Source organism: Cetorhinus maximus, chromosome 11 (assembly GCF_964194155.1).
Source record: "Cetorhinus maximus chromosome 11, sCetMax3.hap1.1, whole genome shotgun sequence".
NCBI lineage: Eukaryota > Metazoa > Chordata > Chondrichthyes > Lamniformes > Cetorhinidae > Cetorhinus > Cetorhinus maximus.
The window spans coordinates 120,863,362-120,883,243 of record NC_135889.1 but is presented as its reverse complement, the minus strand read 5'-3'; the positions used below and the strand labels follow the sequence as shown (position 1 = coordinate 120,883,243).

Here is a 19,882-nt window from a genome sequence, read left to right as displayed (position 1 = left end):
GCTGGGGATATGGTTCGGCGGGTCCAGGGCGTGCGTTAGAAACTGGAAGGAGCGAGTGTCTATGGTGCAAAGAAAACTGGGCATGTGGGAGCGACGCTCCCTCTCCATTGCGGGTAAGAACCTGGTCATCAGGTGTGAGGCACTTTCACTGTTGCTGTACGTGGCGCAGGTCTGGCCCATTCCAGACTCCTACGCGATGGCGATCACCCGAGCCATCTTTCGCTTTATCTGGAGGTCGAAAATGGATCGTGTCTGCAGGGACGCGATGTACAAGCTTTTAGATAAGGGGGGAAAAAACATGCCCAACATCGCCCTTATACTGATGGCCACCTTTGTGTACGGCTGCATCAAGCTGTGTGTAGACCCTCGATACGCAAACACCAAGTGTCAATACGTGCTGAGGCTCTACCTGTCCCTGGTGTTGCGAAGGATGGGTCTGGCCACGCTGCCATGGAACACTCCAAGTAGTTGGACCGTGCCATACCATCTGTCCCTCGTGGAAAAATTTATGCAGAGGAACACCTTTGACCACAAGTCCATCAGGCAGTGGTTGGCACGTAACGTTCTTAGAGGCCCTGCAGGAAAAAGAGATGGTGGATCCTGTCATTTGGCAGAATGCCTCATCGCCAGAACTTTCCAACAAGCACCAAAATGTAGCTTGGCTGGTGGTGAGAAAGGCCCTCCCCGTCAGATCCTTCCAACATGCCAGTCTCACCCCCTCTGCACGTTGCCCTCGAGGTGGCTGTGGTGAGGACGAGACCATTGTTCACCTCCTTGTGGATTGTGCCTTTGTAAAGAAGGTCTGGAGGGAGATGCAGTGGTTTCTGTCGAGGTTCATCCCAAGCAGTTCTGTGACACAGGACTCTGTGCTCTACGGGCTGTTCCCAGGGACACACACCGAGATAAACATCAACTGCAACTGGAGGATCATCAACTCGGTGAAAGACGCTCTTTGGTCTGCCCGAAACTTGTTGGTCTTCCAGCGCAAACAGTTGTCCCCGACTGAGTGTTGCTGACTGGCACATTCCAAGGTCCAGGACTACGTGCTGAGGGACGCACTAAAGCTTGGGGCAGCTGCCACAAAGGCGCAATGGGTCTAAGACCTTTCTGCCATAGTGCACCGAGCGGCTGGGAGAGGTATAGGCCCCTCGGGCTGTATAGCTCACAAGGAATGTATGCATTGAATACTAATAGTATTATAATTGTATTGAAACACCCCAGAGTGCAACATGATATATGTTGATAGTGCAATGGTATTGGAGTTGTCTGACTGTCTGTAATGACCACATTGAAATGATTGTAATATTCATTGATTGTATCGAAGCACCTTGTGATTCATGTGGAAAAGTTGAATCAGATTGCACTTTTTGTGATGGCGATTTAGAAATGTTTTGTAATGTTCTTCCAGATATTTTTTTCGAAAAAAAAATGTTCCACTTTGCTTCTGCACTCTGTGTGGGAATGCCAGAGAGTGCCTGTTCAATTGAATCACAGACCTGTTGGAAATCCTGTATAGCTGGCATTGATACAAGGACGGCATTGCTGCTCTGAGTGAAAAAAAACTTCAAGGGTTGCATCCTAACCCTGGTGCACACCAGGGAATGATCTGCATCACAGTCAGCACTGTGGTAGCTGCGTATGTTGTGAATGCTGTTCAGAGAGTCACGTCTGGCGATGATCAGATCCAGCTGGTGCCAACGCCCTGATCTTGGATGTCTGCAGGACATCTTGTGCAAGGTTTGTTCTGAAAGAAGGTGTTAGTTAAGCCTGTGATAGCAGCAAAGCTCATGCAGTCTCCGTCTGTTCTCATTTATCTTTCCCAGGCCATGATGTCTGATGCTGGTGGGTCATGCCTCATGGTCCACGCCCACTCCTGCGTTGAAATCCCCCAATAGGTAAAAATGTTCTGATTTAGAGAATCTGCTGATAACTGTGTTAAGTTCCCCATGAGTACAGGTCTTTTGCCTCAGTAGTGGGGCACAGCGTTGAAGCATAGACACTCATGAGGTTAATCAGCCTTGCTGGTGTTAAGAGGCAGATGGAGAGAACACGTCTGCAACCATTCATGAGGTGGCGGTGGGGAAGTGGGGTGGTGATGGGAAGTTCCATCATCGAGAGTAGTGAGTTCCTTACAGTGAAGCCTACACCCTGTTCACATGTTTTATCTGAACTCATCCCCTTCCAGATGTTCTTCTTTCAATGATTCGCTGTCAGCAAGCCTGGTCTCTTGTAGGGATGCTATGTCTATGCTCAACCTGTCAAGTTCCATGTCCGTCACAGCCACCTTGCACACATTAATGACCAGTGAGACGTCTGTCAATCCCACGCATAGGGTCCTGACATTCCAGCTCGCCAATCGAAGATTTGCACCTTCTTTCTTTTCATTTGTTTCGTTTGGTTGCCGGGTGCAATGGATTCCGACCGTATGTTGAGCAGAGACTCTAAGCTCCAAGCACCCATTGAAGCAAATGGGCTGTGGCAGGTCAGCACCTTACTAGTCAGGGGCTGCCCAACTTTAGGTGGGCAATGACTGACCAGTGGGACATGATAGTCCCGCTACTGTCAGAGACAGCCCATAGCACCCGTTCTCTATGCCAATTGAGTTGGGCTTATTACTCATAACTGCTGCACCCCCCCGCCCCCATGTTGTGTTAATGCTCTGCAGCAAAACTGGAGTGTCCTCTCCAGGAGGCAAGCCTGGGAAAAATCTATGGAGACCCTGGGCTGTCCAAATATCAGGGTCCACCTCGCAACCTCCCCAGTTTAATCCAAAGGAATGCAAAGCACTACTTAGTTGTAGTTGTTGTTGGAAAGATGACATATTCAGTCCCCCTTTGGGCTCCACTCCAGGCTTTTTTGTCAGGTTTTACTCCCTTAACTTTCAACTCTCCCGAGGTATCCACAAGGCAATGGAGCTATTCGCCCGATAGCTGGGAGTTTGGTTCATGAGTGTAAGGGAGTGTCCACGTGCCAATAAGCCTGCACACTGCTTGTCTGGGGGCAAAACCTCATCCAAGTTCCTCTGAAGCTTCAGCCTGGGGCTGTGAGAAATCCAGTTTCAGTATGTCACTTCATTGGTTGTAAAGAGATTTGGGGCATCATGTAAGGTGCTACAGAAATGCAAGACTTTTTTTGGCTTTATAAAAAAGGAACATGGAGGAGTAGGGCAATAAACCCTTCAGACCAAGGTTCAGCTAGATCGCAGCTGACCTGTACCTCAACTCCAATTACCTAGCTTAGCTCCATATTCCTTAATACCCTCACCTAACAATAATCTATCAATCCCAGTTTTGAAAGTTTCAATTGGCACTCCAGCATCCACACCTTTCTTGGTGAGAAAGTTCCAGATTTCCACTACTCTTGATGTAAGAAGTACTTCCAGATGTCACCTTTGAGTGGCTGGGTTCTTATTTTAAGGTTACTCATGCGAACAAATGAATTAGGAGCAGGTATAGGCCATTCAGCCCCTCGAGCCTGCTCCACCAATCAGTAAGGTCATGGCTGACCTGGTTGTGACTTCTACTTTGCTTCCTACCCCCTAGACCCTTTGACTCCCTTGTCAATCAAGAATCTATCTAATTCAGCCTTATAAATATTCAATGACTCTCTTCCCCCAGAGAGTGGTGGAGGCAGAGTTTCACAGACTCACGACCCTCAGGGAAAAACATCCCAAGACGCATCACTAAAGCGTTAATCAATCAAAACTTAACATTGGGCCACCATAAGGATACATTAGGACAGGGGATAGATATTAAAAAATAAAAAAGACTTGCATTTATATAAAGAGTTTTCACAGCCACTGGACATCTCAAAACTTTTACAGCCAAAGAAGTGCTTCTGCAGTGTAGCCACTGTTGTAATGTAGGTAGCCAATTTTACACACAGCAAGCTCCCGCAAACAGCAATGCGATATTGCCCAGGCGATCTATTCTTTTGGGATGTTGATTGAGGGGTAAATATTGGCCAGGGCACCAGTGATAACTCCACTGCTCTTCTTCGAAATTGTACCATGGGATCTTTTACAGTCACCTAAGTAGGCAAATGGGGCCTCTCATCCAAAAGAAGGCACCTCTGATAGTGCAGCACTCCCCCAGTACGGCACTGGAGTGTCAACCTTGATTTTTGTGCTCAAGTCCTAGAGTGGGACTTGAACCAGGAACCTTGCGACTAAAGAGGTAAGAGTGCTACAAACTGAGCTACAGCTGACACAGGGGAGCATCTTAAAAAGGAGGAAATCATTGTTGATAGGCAGCGAGGTAATAGGGAGGGAATTCCAGAGCTCGGGACTTAGATGTCTGAAGGCACAGCGACTATGGATGGAGTGACGAAAATTGGGGTTTCACATTGGGCTAAATTTGTTTGAGCACAGGGATCTTAGAGGATTGTGGGGCTGGAGGAGCAAGGCCATGTAGGGATTTGAACACAAGAGTGAGATTTTAAAACTGCCTCCCGGCGATGACTTAGTGTAGGTCAGCAAGCACAGCGGGCGAACAGGATTTGCCGCAAGTTGGGATATGGGCAGTGGTGTTTTCACTGAGCTGAAGTTCAACCTGGGATCAGATACATCCCACAGCAGGGACCCTTCAGAAGATGAATGATATCACACAGTGGCCTTGAAGTTTAACCGCCAAGGAATAAGACAAATGCAAAAAGACAAAGGCAGCATATGCTCACCAAACAACTCTGCAAAGGGATCTCGCCCACCAAAGAATTCCCTAAATACTTCATCAGGGCTACGGAATGAGAACACAAATCCTGGAAACTCTGTGTCCATGCTGGGGCCTCTGCCGCCTATTAGAAATAAAAATGTTGAAATATTCAAGTCAAAAAGTGCACAGATCACTAATTATAGGTACACAAGTCACAGAAAGTAGTGACCAGGCTAATAAGACCGTTCTAGCAAAGCAAACCAAACATTGGAGTCCATTCCTAAAATGACAGAAGTCAGAAGCACAGAGGTTACGTTAAACTTCTACAGAACTTGGTTAGTCCACAAGAGAAAAACTAGAGAAAGATGATACTGGGACCGAGATGCCCCCCACCAGAGGAAACAGTTTCATTTTAATTACACCACCAAACCCTTTAATGATCTTAAACACCTCAATTAGCCAACCAAAATCGATCAATCTTGGGCTTAAAAGCTTCCATTGTTCCTCAGCATATACAGTCTTTTAAGGGATAGAGTTCAAATTTGCTGCCAATTATTTAGTAAAGAATTTTGTGTGGCGAAGTGGGAGGATGGGCCGTAGTGTTTAAGTCACTGGACTAGTAATCCAGAGGCCCAGACTAATGGTCTGGGTACACGGGTTCAAAACTCACCAAGGCAGCTAGAAGAGTTTAAATTCAATTAACAAACATAATAAAATCTGGAATATAAAGCTAATCTCCATGAAATACCATCAATCGTCATAAAGACCCATCTGGTTCACTAATGTCCTTTAGGGAAGGAAATCTGCCATCCCTTTCTGGTCTGGCCTACATGTGACTCCAGCAACGTGTTTGATTCTTAACTGCCCTCAAGGGCAATTAGGGATGGGCAACAAATGTTGGCCTTGCGAACGACACCCACATCCCATGAAAGGCTAAAAACAAAATGGAACAAGCCATTTCATCTTACCTCCTCCAATTAATCCATCTTTTCCATACTTGTCATAAACGTCCCGTTTACTTTCTACAAAAAAAATAAGAATGTTAAGTGGTACATAAATTAAATGGAAATTTTACAGCACAGAAACAGGCCATTCAGCCCAACTGCTCCATGCTGGTGTTTATGCTTCACACGAGCCTCCTCCCAAACCTCTTCATCTCACCCCACCAACATATCATTGTATTCTTTTCTCCCTCATGTTTATCCAGCTTCCTCTTAAACGCATCTATACTATCCACCTCAATCACTCCATTTGGTAGTGGGTTCCACATTCTCACCACCCTCTGGATAAATTGAATCAAACCTCCATGCAAGAGGTTGGGAAATGGAAAGAGGCCAATTCTACCACTCATCTTTCAAGCTATGTGCTGCTTTGCACGCAAGAACAAAATTCCAAGATTTTGAGGATAATTTACTGACATTCAAACTCTTTTTAAATCACACTATAATATTCTTGAATTTTGCTTTGATTTTTCAGAATTCCTTGTTTTATCTTTCATCAGTCCTCATTCTCAGGGTTGGCCGCACCATGAACAATCTTTCTCCACCGACTTCTATCCTCTGCTGCCCTTGCTGCCTGACCCATAGAGAGGCCAGCGCACCTTCTGATATTATCCATCCATGCCTTTTGCACGTTCGACTTGCATCACCTCTTTTTCCAAACGCTGCCCTCCTGTGGCGCATCAAATATCCCAAAATATGTGATCTTCCTTGGTATCACTGCCTGAAACAAGTTCCTCTTAATGCCAGCTTTCTTGAGCACCCACTCATCTTGTCTGCTTGGCCGCCCTTGACACACGTTAATATCCGTCCGAGTTCTTTCATTTCAAATGCTCTTATTTGAGCCTCGTCGCTCTTCTCGATGGTCCAGCTTTCGCAGCCATACATTGTCACCGGCCACCCAAGGGCTTTCAGAAGACAAGTTTTTGCTGTAAGCGAGATGCTGTGGCTACTCGAATACAACGAAAATTCATCTTCAGAATGTACTTTTATCTAAAAGAACATGCTTTTAGAATCATCTCTCTTTAAACTGGATTTTTGTTTTTATATGAAATATGGAAGGACATTGCAGTATTTAGACATTTGGAGGCTGCCCGAGAGTTTTTTTTTTAAAAAAAAGGGCCATAAGTTTACCTTGAGGCTGTCAACAAGCAGGCCTTTTCCAAGAAATCACTTGACCTATCTGGTACTTGGGAAGGAGTTGTTTGTTTGCTTTGAACTGCAAAGCACTTTAATGAATGAAGCTGGAAGACAGAAAAGGCAATCACATGGCAGAGGCAAACCTTAAGTTTGAACCTGTGGGTTTTGGTTTCAGTCTTGTTGGGGAAAAGCTGAGAACAGAAGTCTATCCTGACTAGCGCTCTCTGCCTCTCTGCTTGGTGAAACTGTGTGTGGCTCTCGACCTGTAGCCAGAAAATCCTCATCTGAGAGTAGTTTGCATAATTATGGACTTGCTGGCTGAGCGATGAAGATGTGGTCCAGCTATACTCTCCTCCACGCTGGAGCATCGTTGGTGAACTTCCCGACATCGACCGGTCCCAGCGGTAGGTCTTCATCCGAAGGAACTTCAGACCGACAGCATCGAACCTCCGCGAACTTTAATTTTTCTTCCTTTCTAAGAAAGTTTCTTTTTCCATCCACCCAACTAGAGACACCCTCTGTTTCTTTTGTGAGCGTGCGCGCGTGCTGGGAAAGTTTAAAAGGGTTAGTTGGTTACACTTCCAGATTACAATCATGTGTCAACCGGATCTTGAAACCTGTTTAAAAGGAGTTTTGTTTTATAATAAATTCATCATTCTTGAGTTTTTTTTGAAAGAAGCCTGGTCAGAGTCTCTTTTCTTCCGGGCACTAGAAGTAAAGGTAAACAACTGGCCATTTTGGTGAGTAAAAAATTAAGCATTTAAGTTAATGGCACGGCTTGCAGAGTAGTGGGGCTTGATAATTCACGCACTCTTCCACTCCCATCTGTGGAGGAAGTCCCACCTTAGAGATCTGCCGGCCAATCCGATTGTCTGGCAGCTCTGTGGTCCCCTCAGCGCCAGCTCTGGCTGGGACAACAGCCAGAAGCCGAAGAGGCGGTGGTTATTGAAGGCAGGCTGAAAGTAAATCCATGGTATCGACGGGGCCTGCCTGGCAGGCCCGAGTGAGGGGGCTGGGGGAAGTGGGGAGGCCAGTGTAACCTTGGGGGGGTGGTGCCTCTGATGGGTACAGGCGACTCTCCATAGGTGCTTCCCCCCTACCCCCTTCGCCGACACCATCCCACCTACAACAGCTGCTGAGCTGCTTGCTCGGCCTGGGTCTCCCCGACTAAGGGTAAAATAGTGATGGGTGGGATGAGGCACGCAAGTGGTCCTTAATTTTATTTATTTATTTATTCATTCATTCATGGGATGTGGGCATCGCTAACTAGGCCAGCATTTATTGCCCATCCCTAATTGCCCTTGTTCAGAGGGCATTTAGGAATCAACCGCACTGCTGTAGGTCTGGAGTCACACGTAGGCCAGACCAGGTAAGGATGGCAGATTTCCTGCCCTTAAGGGCATCAATGGGTCACCACCGTCCCCCATAAAGTGGGAGACAGGTCGGGGGCAGGTGGGAAGGTAGCAAGCTAGCCGCACGCTGAATTTCACAAGTCCCCCTGCCTTCGAACACGCCGGCGGAGGGCTGTAAATTCCAGCCCATGGTCAGTAACATCAGGCACTGGGCTAACTGATTTGATGGTGTGAGAGAACCAGATTAACATGAGTGGAGATACAGTCAGTAATAGAGGGCGCTGGAGGAGGGGTAACTGAGTGACAGTGTGGGCGAGTTGGATTAACAACAGTAGAGATACAGTCAGTAACAGAGGGCGCTGGAGGAGGGGTAACTGAGTGACAGTGTGGGCGAGTTGGATTAACAACAGTAGTGACAGAGGGCCGTGGGGGAGGGGTTACTGAGCGAGAGTGGTGGGAAGGAGGTGAATGAACCTTCCGCATAATAGGGTGCTCCAGCATGAACTGTACTCCGTTCCCTCACCTTCAGTACATATTCCGATTAGGGAATTCCATGAAAATCACTGGAGGTGAAGGGAAAACAATATAAAGAGTAAGCAGAAAGGAATGCTAAATATTGATTGCCTCTAACTGTTAGATTCTTGGAAAGGAATCTGGCATAAGGTGCTTTCATTAAGCTAAGGTTCTGTTGTATCAGGGACGGTAACATTGTGGTAATGTTCCTGGACGGGTAATCCAGAGGAGTTCAAATCCCGACCTAGCAGCTGGGGAATTAAGTTCTATTAATGAAATACAATATGGATTAAATAGCTGGTCTCAGTAATGCTGACTCACATGAAACTACTGGATTGTCGGGAAAAAACACATCTGGTTCACTTATGCCCTTTAGGGGAGGAAATCTGCCACTTTCATCTGATCTGGCCTTTTTTTGTGACCCTAGAACCCACAGCAATGTGGTAGACTCTTAACTGCCCACTGAAATGCCCTAGCAAGACGCTCAGTTGTGTTCAAGAAGGTGCCTCACCATCACCTTTATAGATGCTGTGGTGTATTTGCTGGTTTGTTGTATATTTCATATCTCTGATTTACCTCCGAGCGATGCAGGGATTACACTAGTTCTAAATCTACAAGAAGTTTATTTACAGTGTTTTAAAATATCTCAGCAATCACAGGAATTTTGCACACATGTTCACAGCTTCTCAGGTCTCTCTGGAAGCTTCCGTTCACTTTAGCTCTCAAAGGCGACACCCAGACTTAATCAATAAGGAACAAAGATCATTCAACATCATCAAAGACAGGTCAATTAAAACCGTGAACGCCACAGATACGTTTGAGGGGAAGCTAGATAAAGGTGTGGGAGAAAGGATATGTTGATGGGGTGGGCAATTAGGGATGGGCGAGTTAGACCCACATCCCATGAATATCTTTCTGAAATATTAAAATTAGAAGCCCTTCAGGAGGAGCACAGCTGCTAAGATCGTTTTTTTTAAAAAATCTCTTTGTGCATGCCACAGAGAGAGGGGAGGCATAAAAACAGAAGTCTCGAAATCATCCTCGGCCATACGAAAGTTTAACGTCCTTGCGTAAAATAATATGCTCATCTTTTTTTAGCCAAACGGCTGACAACCTCCACTGAAAGAGTGTTTCTTACAACTCTACAGTCTGCAAGTTGAAGAGCAAAGTAACAAGGCGGGGGATCAGTGAAAGGCACAAGTAAATACTCAAGGATCTCCTCTTTCTTATACTGAACAGCCCAGACGAAGCAGCTCCTCGCTACAAACGAACGGAAAATAACTCGGGGTGCACACTTACTGTCCGATAGTATTTCATACGCCTCTGCAATCTCCTTAAACTTCTGTTCTGCAAATTCCTTATTATCTGGATTCTTGTCAGGGTGCCATCGCAAGGCCAATTTCCGGTAACTGTAAGGGGAGAGGCGGGGAGGAATGGAAAGAGAATGGAAAATTTCAATTACAGCAGAGTCGTCATTCCCAAAACTTGAGCGGTTCTGGCTGAGACCATGTCATATTGAAGAATGTGTTCATCCATGTTTTTTCTTGCCTCTACATTTAACTATTCCAGCGCTCTCGTGGCCCGCCTTTCATCTTCCCATCTTCCATAAAACCGAGCTCATTCAAAACTCTGCTGTCTGTGACCAAGTCTCATTCACCCATCAATGACCCTGCAACCCCACCAGCCCCTCCCCCCCTCATTGACTCCAGCTCCAGCAAAGCATTGTTCGTAAAATTCTCATCATTATTTTCAAATCCCTCGATGGCCACAGCTCTCCCCCATCTCTGTAATCTCCTCCAGCTCTACAACCCTCTTAAGATATCTGCTCTTTTCCAATTCTGGCCTCCTGCGCATTGCTTATTTCAATCCCTCTGTAGCGTAATGGATTAATAGAAGTTATGGTAATGAGCAATGTAGACCATGAAGTAACAGTATGCATCAGCAGTCATGTGCTAGAGACCCTGTATAGCAGATCGAGCAGGCAGCACTCATGACAGATGTACCTGCCTAGTAGAGGAGGTGGTGGTGTAGTGGTATTGTCACTGGACTAGTGATCCAGAGACCCAGCGTAATGCTCTGGGGACCGGGTTCAAATCCCACCACGGCAGATGGTTAAAATTTGAATTCAGTAAAAAAATCTGATGATGACCACGAAACCATTGCCGATTGTTGTAAAAACCCATCTGGTTCACGACTGAGAAGGAAATCTGCCATCCTTACCTGGTCTGGCCTACATGTGACTCCAGGCCCACAGCAATGTGGTTGACTCTTAACTGCTCTCTGAACAAGGGCAGTTGGAGATGGGCAATAAGTGCGGGCCTAATTTTTAAAAAGTAGGTCATCATGTACATAGTACAAATAACCAGTTTGAAGTAACTACCAAGTCAGGCTACAGTCTCTGTACATAAGATACACCACACCGCCAGTATATGAAACTCTCCCCACCATTGCTGGCCATGTGTTCAGCTGCCTAAGCCCCAAGCTTCTTGAGTATTTCCTCCCTCCGTTCAGACACTCCTTTAAACCTACGTCTTTCACCCAGGTTTTGGTTGTCTGCTTTAATGTGATGTTTTACCACTTTACAAGCACTATATAAGTGCAAATAATTGTTGTTATCAGTATTGGCTTTGTACTTTATTAAGGAAATATTTAAAAGATTAGCAGAAAATGCTGGAAAAACTCAGGTCTGGCAGCATCTGCGGAGAGAGAAACAGAGTTAACTTTTCGAGCCCAATATGACTCTTCTTTGGAGAAGAAGAGTTCCAAAGAAGTCACATTGGATGTGGAGCATTCACTCTGCTTCTCCCTCCACAGATGCTGCCAGACCTACTGAGTTTTTCCAGCATTTTCTGTTTTTATTTCAGATTTCCAGCATCTGCAGTATTTTGTTTTTATTTTAGGTTTTCTGTTCTCTACTTTGCACCTTGTAGAGACACATCAACGGTAATGAATGTTGTAAGTCACGTCGAAGGGGTTATTATCAATGGGGATAGAGTAAATTTCTACGCAGCAGCTTTATCTTGCTGAAGCTGCTTGGTAGGCAAAGATATGTTTTAGACATGTGATGTAATCCCACAAATTTAAAAGCAGACCAGCTCATTGGAATGAACCTCAGACGGCCCAACGGAGATCTCCTCCTGCATCTGGCTGCACTCACCCAGCCACCGGAGCTCACCAACCTTTCTACTCCCAACTGTAACATGCCTACTGACGGTTGCAGGAATCACTGCATCAGGTGCAATTCGCTTGGTTTGGGACCACAGCAGGAACTGGTTTTGGCCGGTTCTGTAGTTCAGACCTGGAGGCCTCCTTCGGGAACTCTGATTGGACGTATTCCTGGCAGTTTCATCACATGATCTCCTGCATGTCGTGTTTTTATTATGATGTAAAGGTAGCAATCTCTCATAAGGAATTGGATGGACATGTGATTTAATTTATTTAGACTAGGCACTTGGGAACATATATATATATGCACAAAAAGCTTGAAGACACATCAGCAGAGCTGCCTGTGCTATGCTGTGCTCTGCTTAAAATGAAAAGCAAAACCAAACCTGGATCGCATGACACACTTCCTTTCTAGTGATGTCATGCTGCAATCCCTTAAAGGCATATTACAACACTGCATCCAACTGCCTTGCCCCTAACATGCGCAACTGATCCATTCTCATAGTACAACATCTTCTTGCACGTAATTGGAAAGTGCAAGGGTTCATGACTGTCAAAGTCAAATGGCCTTTTTTCTCCTCCTATTTCTAATATTTGTAAAGCTAGTAAATAGAGTTTAAGGATTGGGAAAAGCCCTTTTTAATGGTCTAATGATTTTTCTCCTGTATTTTTTTCTCTCTCTCAGCAGCGCCCTGGAGGTTAATCCTCAATTCCTGGAGGCCCCAGGATAATCTTGGAGGGTTGGCAACCTCGAGGCCCATCCCTCATCTATTCACAGGAACAGGAAGAGGCCATTCAGCCCTTCCTGCTTGTTCTGCCATTCAATGAGATCATGGTTGAATCTGCAACCTAACTCCACACACTCGAGTTCCCCATGTCCTTAAAATAACAAAAAATCTATCAATCAATCTCAGGTTCAAAACTCACAACTGACCCAGCATCAATTGTTGTTTGTGGGAGAGAGCTCCAAACTTTTAATACCCTTTGTGTGTTTGAGTGTTTGCTAATTTCACTCTTGAAAGCTCTGGCTCTAACCTTTAGTCAATGCACTCTAGTCCTAGACTCCCAACCAGCAGAAATAGTCTCTCCCTCTCTCTCCCTATCAGTTCCTCTTAACATCTTGAAACCACTGAACAAAATCACCTCTTAACCTTCTAAATTCCAGGGAATATAACCCTATTTGTGTAAACTCTCCACATAATTTAACCCTTGGAATCCATGTGACATTCTAGTAAATTTACAAGGCACCCCCTCCATGGTCAATAAATTGTTCCTTAGTTGTAGAATTTAGAAACTCCTCAATATTTCAAGTGTTTTTTTTTATTCCTTCACAGGATGTGGGCATTGCTGGCTAGTCAATTTATTTATCGGCCATCCATTTATTTGTTGCCCATCCCTAATTGCCCTTGAGGAGGTGGTGGTGAGCCACCTTCTTGAATAGCTGCAGTCCGTGTGGTATAGGTTCACACTTGGTGCTGTTAGGAAGGGTGTTCCAGGATTTTGACCCAGCGAACGTGGAGGAACAATGATATATTTCCAAGTCAGGATGGTGAGTGACTTGGAAGAGAACTTGCAGGTGGTGGTGTTCCCATGCATTCGCTGCCCTTGTCCTTCTAGATGATAGTGGTCGTGGGTTTGGAAGGTGCTGTTGAAGGAGCCTTGATGAGTTGCTGCAGTGCCTCTTGTAGATGGTACACACTGCAGCTACTGTGCATCAGTGGTGGAGGGAGTGAATGTTTGTGGATGGGGTGCCAATCAAGCAGTTGCTTTGATCTGGATGGCGTCAAGCTTCTTGAGTGTTGTGGGAGCTGCACTCATCCAGGCAAGTGGGGAGTATTCCATCACACTCCTGACTTGTGCCTTGTAGATGGTGGACAAGCTTTGGGGAGTCAGGAGGCTAGTTACTCTCCACAGAATTCCCAGCCTCTGACCTGCTCTTGTAGCCACAGTATTTATATTGTTGGTCCAGTTCAGTTTCTGGTCAATGGTAACCCCCAGGATGTTGATCATCTAACCACGACTTTGTACAGCTGTAGCATATTTTTTATTCATTCACAGGATGTGGGCTTCGCTGGCTGGGCCAGTGTTTATTGCCCATCCCTAGTTGCCCTTGAGAAGGTAGTGGTGAGCTGCCTTCTTGAACCACTGCGGTCCATGACCTCTAACCCTTTGTATTGTCGTGCTCTAGATATAATGGTCAGATATAAGACCATTTCATTAGCCTTTTGGATCTTTTTCTGTACCTGCCCAATCCATTTTTATGTTCTTATGTACATGGATCCTCAAGTGTCTTTGGATCACCACTGTTTCTAGCTTTCCATCATTTAGAAAGCACTCTGTTCTATCCTATTTAGGTCCAAAGTACATGGCCTCACATTTGACTCCTGATACTAAAGTAATTATCCAACATTCTTTACTTTCAATTTTACCATCTCATCATTATCTGTTTTCAGGAGTCTACATTGCTCCTGATCATCCTCTTCGAGGTTCTCTATTCAGTTACGCTCTTATACTTACGTATCCAGGGTAACCTCACTTAATTATTTTAAAATTTATTACATTCCTAAAGGCAGTCTGATCCAAGGACCTATCCTTTACGAATCAGTGCTAATTCCAGCTCTAGCAGGCAGGCGGAGAACGGATTCCCAGAGGAACAGGGAGCAGTATATTTGCCACCTGTCCTGGGAGGGAAGGGGCAGAGGGTCAAAAGAGTCAAAGATTGTGGTGGTGGTTGGGGGGGGGTGCAGGTAGGGAATTGGAGTTAAGGTCACACTCAGATCAACCATGATCTTATTGAGCAGCGTTGCAGGCTCAAGGGGCTGAGTAGCCAACTCCTTCTTCAATTTCTCATGATCCTATGACACTAGTGGTGTCTTCTCCCACAAAATATTTCTTCTGTGAGCGAGTGGTTGACCTATCGAACTGGCTTTCCAGCGAGACAGCAGAAGCAATTAGGATCGATTCATTCAAATGCATGTTGGATAGATTTATTTTGGAAAATAATATTTTAGGATTACAGTATGAGAGGGACTTGAGATTGGACTGGTGGTGATTTGGGAGGAACAGGTGACTTTGGACCTATGGTTTCCAAAGCTCTCCATCACTGGAGGGCTTGCCTTGCCTCATGTCTGGATCTGTTAATAACTAATTGATGGAGATGGATCACTGTGATCAGTCCAAATCTCCATTACCATTGTATCAGGCGAGTACCAGAATGGTGAGAAGGCAATTTAGATCTTTTCTCATCCAACATTTATGATGTTCCAGGCCACATTACAAGTAGAGGCACTCAGTTAACTTACAGATACATACACTTTAATAATATCTGTGTTCCAGCAGGGTGATCAGTATGCATCTAGGGAAGAGTGACACAAATACTCACGCTTTTTTAATGTCTTCCTGAGAGGAATTCTGAGGGACTCCCAAGATATTATAATAGTCCACCATTTCCTCCACAGCAATGTTCCGGCTGCAGGACAAAAATAAGATGCAAATCAAAAATTAATAATATCTTCTCACCGCAACAACATTCTCATCCTTGTTTTCAAATTCCTCAATGGCCTCACACACTCCCTATTTCTGTAACCTCCTCCAGCCCTACAACCCTCCCCAATATCTCTGTGCTCCTCCGATTCTGGCCCCTTGCGCAACCCCGATTTCCATCGCTCCCCATTGGTGATTGTGCCTTCAGCTACCTGGACCTCAAGCTGTGGAATTTCCTACCTGAACCTCTCTGCCCCTCTCTCCTTCTTTAAGATGCTCCTGAAAACCTACCTCTTTGACCAAGCTTTTGGTCACCTGTCCAAATATCTCATGTGACTCGGTGTCAAATGTTTGTTTGATAATGCTCCTGTGAAGTGTCTTGCAACGTTGCACTGTGTTTAAGGCATTACGGAAATATAAGCTGTCGTTTTGTTTCTATTAAAAAACAGTCCTACGGTACCAGGAGGAAAAGCAACGTGCTATTGCCTCCTCCAGACCAGCAGGGGGGCTGTGACCAGAGGGGGGGCTCTCATGTGTTTATCTAGCTTCCCTTTAATTACATCCATCCCAGTTTCTGGTGTCATTCTAGTAAATCTTTTTCACACCTTCTCCAGTGCCTGTATATCCTTTTCTATGATAAGGAGACCAGGACTTTGCATAGTACTCCAAGTGTGGTCTAAGAAAGGGTCTATATAAATGATCTGTTTTGAGTGATGTTGTTTGAGGAATAAAATATTGATTAGCGTACCAGAGGAACCTCCCTATTCTTCTGCAAATTGGTGATTTGGATCTTTTATGTCCACTTGAGAAGGCAGGTGGGACCTCAGGTTAAATTCTCAGATGGCACCTGTGACAGAGCAGCACTCCCTGAGTACTATACTGAACTGTCAGCCTAATTCTTTTTGTGCTCAACTCTCTGACATGTGGCTTGAACACCTAACTTTTCTTGCACAAATGGACCAGAAGTCCAAACTTTTGAACTGGGAATAGTGCGCCAACCCAAAGGTAACCTTGTCATGAACTATGGAGCCACACTAGCAAACAACTTGCAGGATAACCCAGGATAAAGCTCTGGGAGTGGTGTTTTTTTTTTTGGGTGTCGATTGGGGCAACAGAGAGTGCAGGTTGGATGGGATTGGGGGGTGCAGAGGCTAAACTCATTCATCCATCAATTAATCAATCAATAAATAATTAAATTAATAGAAAAAAGAAAGATGTGCATTCAAATAGTGCCTTGTACAACCACTGTATGTTCCAAAGCACTTTACAGCCAATGAAATGCTTTTGAAGTGTAGCCACTGTTGGAATCTGCAAACACAGCAGCCAATTTGCACACAGCAAGCTCTCACAAACAGCAAAGAGATAATGACCAGGTAATTCGATTTTATGATGTTGGTTGTGAGGGATAAATTACAGCCAGGACACCAAAGGGAGAACTTCCCTGCTCTCCTTCGCAACGGCGCGTCATGATCTTTTACGTCCACCTGAGAGGGCAGGTGGACTTATTAAACCCAGAAGGCGGCACTCCCAACAATGCATCGCACCCTCGATACGATGCTGGGAGCATCAGCATTAACTTTTGTACTCAAGTCTCAGAGTGGGGCCAGAACCCACGACTTTCTGACTCAGGGATGTGACTGCAATCAACTCAGCCGCAGCTGACGCTGTATGTTAATATTTACTATGAATCATATATACATATATAACAGCAAAAAGTCATTATATATAAGTTTATACTGTATAAGTAAATATATCATATACAGATATAAAGAGAAAAGACAGCAGACACACACTGCTCCAACGCCCCTGATTTCAGACAAGTAGAATTGTTGGCCTCTATTTTCAATCCCTGAGCAATGAGTCTGTGATGAGGAGCTATTTATGTCCCCACCAGAGTCACTTATAAATATGCCTCAGAGGCCAAGCATCGGAAATGCTGCCAACCAGCGTTGAATAACGCACCCCCGCTTCGGCAGAAACAAGGCTCCTCGATCGACTCCAGCACATCACCCCCCGACCAGAACCGAAATGCAGACTCCCCCTTCACAGAAGCAACAACTTGCATTTATGAAGTCCATTTAATATAGTCAAACATCCCAAGGTGCTTCACGGGAGCATTGTCAGACAAAAGCGCTGGTTGTGGATACTCACGCTATCCAAGTTGCACAGATGGAGAATGACCTCTTAGACGAGACACATAAGCAGGGCAGTCTTGTGCAACTGTATCCCAGAGCCTTCAGGAAAGGTGGTTATAAAAGTGGGGACGGTGGGTGGCGGTTAGAGAGGTGAAGGAGGTGGGAGAATGGATTCCAGCCTTAAAGCAATAAAGCTTTCTAGGGGGGAAAAAAAAAAGCTTCAAATCTGGGAGCAGCTTAGTCATTTTAATGGCCTATTCCTAACCTTTGAGGGTAGATAGTGGTGTAGTGGTATTGTCACAGGACTAGTAATCCAGAGGCCCAGGCTAATGCTCTGGGGACATGGCTTCCAATCCCACCATGGCAGCTGGTGGAATTTAAATTCAATTAATAAATCTGGAACATAAAGTTAGCCTCAGTAATGGTGACCATGAAACTATCATTGATTGTTGTAAAACCCCATCTGGTTCACTAATGTCCTTTAGAGAAGGAAATCTGCCGTCCTTACCCAGTCTGGCCTACATGTGACTCCAGACCCACAACAATGTGCTTGACTCTTAACTGCCCTCTGAAATGGTCTTGCAAGCCACTCAGTTCAAGGGCAATTAGGGATGGGCAACAAATGCTGACCTTGGCAATAATGCCCATCTTTTTCTTTTAATTTATTCGTTCACGGGATGTGGGCGTCGTTGGCAAGGCCAGAATTTATTGCCCATCCCTAATTGCACTCGAGAAGGTGGTGGTGAGCTGCCTTCTTGAACCGCTGCAGTCCATGTGGTGTAGGTACACCCACAGTGCTGTTAGGGAGGGAGTTCCAGGATTGTGAACCAGTGACAGTGAAGGAACGGCCGATATATTTCCAAGTCAGGATGGTGTGTCACACTATTCCTTTCAGGTGCTCCTTAAAACTACAACTACTACAACAAAAAAGTAGGTTTTAAGGAGCATCTTGAAGGAGGAGAGAGAGGGAGGGAGGCTTAGAGGCTGAGAGAGGGAATTCCAGAGCTTAGGGCCCAGGCAGTTGAAGGCACAGCCGGCAATGGTGGAGCGATTAAAAATCGGGGGGGGTGCAAATAAGTCAGAATTGGAGTTAGGAATAGAGATCTTGGAGGGCTGTAGGAGGTTACAGAGACGGGGGGGGGGTGTCTGAAAACAAGGGGCAGGATTTTAAAATTGAGGTGTTGCTGAACCGGGAGCCAACGTAGGTCAGAAAGCACAAGGGTAACAGCTGAACAGGACTTGGCGTAAATTAGGATACAGGTGAGCTCAGGTTAGTAGTGGTGGGTAAAATTTCCTTCTTTGACCAAGTTTTTGGTCACTATTCCGATATAAGGAATAGGAGCAGGAGAAGGCCATTTGGCCCATCAAGGCTGCATCTCTTATTTAACTCGGCGTCAATTTTTTTTTTGGTTTGTTAAGGACACTGCGAAGCACCAAGGTATGGTTTACCACATTAAAAGGTGCTTTATAAATGCAAATTGCTGTTTATTCTAGTCCCGCACATTCCAATGCTCCCACTCAGTGATTAAATTTGCAGTTTTTGAGCCAAGGCACTCCACATACCAACCTCATCTCCAGTTACAGAAGAGTTCAAAAGGCAGCATTTCAAGCACTCTCCGTATAAGGGCTGCTTTCTGTTCTGCAATGAATGATTCATAGAATCATCAGTAAAGGGCTATTATTTCTTATAAAGCAACCAGTCAGTCAGTTCCCTCAAAAGACAATGAACTGTTTGACACATCATCATTTGCAAACATGGAATCACCGACCCCACTGGACTCAACCTTTCCACCATCACCGCTGACACCCAAACTGCTTCTGTTGCTCTACTTTCTCTCTCCTGCATCGCACCTTTTAAGACAAATAACTTCCTTTAGCTCAATCTTGCCCAAACATAAACCATCCTTTAACACCATTAGATGCCACAGTACTCCCCAAGTGGGGAGCACTCTAGCCCCCTAAGTCAGAAATTTGTGGATTCAAGTTCCACTCCAGAGACTCTCGTATTGCTAAATAAAGAAATGTTAAAACTGAGGGCACGCCTGCCCCCTCAGGTGGATGTAAAAGGTCCCACGGTATTTTGAAGGAGAGCAGTGGAGATCTCCCCAGTATCCTGGGCCAATATTTATCCCTCAACCAACATCACTAAGACAGATTGATGTCACTCATTCGTCATTTGTGGGAGCTTGCTGTGCGCTAAATTGGTTGCCACGTTTCCTACATTGGCTGTAAAGTGCTTTTGGGGAATTCCAAAAGACTTTCTCAAGAGCAATTAGGGATGGGCAATAAAAATGTTGGCCTAGCCAGTGACATCTATATCCCATCAAAGAATAAAAAAAGTCATTAAACGCTCTTAATGCATGCCAATTCTTTCTTTCATCCAGTGTTAAAGCCCAAAAGTGCGATCTCAGCACCCTGTTCACTGACAGACTGCATAGACTTGAACT

General features: G+C 45.2%; 1 protein-coding gene across 6 annotated transcripts in view; it reads right to left on the bottom strand.

Moving 5' to 3' along the window:
- dnajb2 (DnaJ heat shock protein family (Hsp40) member B2) overlaps positions 1-19,882 on the bottom strand; it is a 151,879-nt gene that overhangs the window by 20,741 nt on the left and 111,256 nt on the right. For all 6 annotated transcript variants that reach the window (XM_078552700.1, XM_078552704.1, XM_078552699.1 and 3 more), the window contains 4 exons: positions 15,200-15,286; positions 9,952-10,061; positions 5,618-5,671; positions 4,675-4,791 (listed from right to left, as the gene is read on the bottom strand). In XM_078552700.1, the coding sequence (XP_078408826.1) occupies positions 4,675-4,791; positions 5,618-5,671; positions 9,952-10,061; positions 15,200-15,264 (346 nt within the window). In that variant the 5' untranslated portion in view covers positions 15,265-15,286. The remainder of the gene's footprint in view (positions 1-4,674; positions 4,792-5,617; positions 5,672-9,951; positions 10,062-15,199; positions 15,287-19,882) is intronic.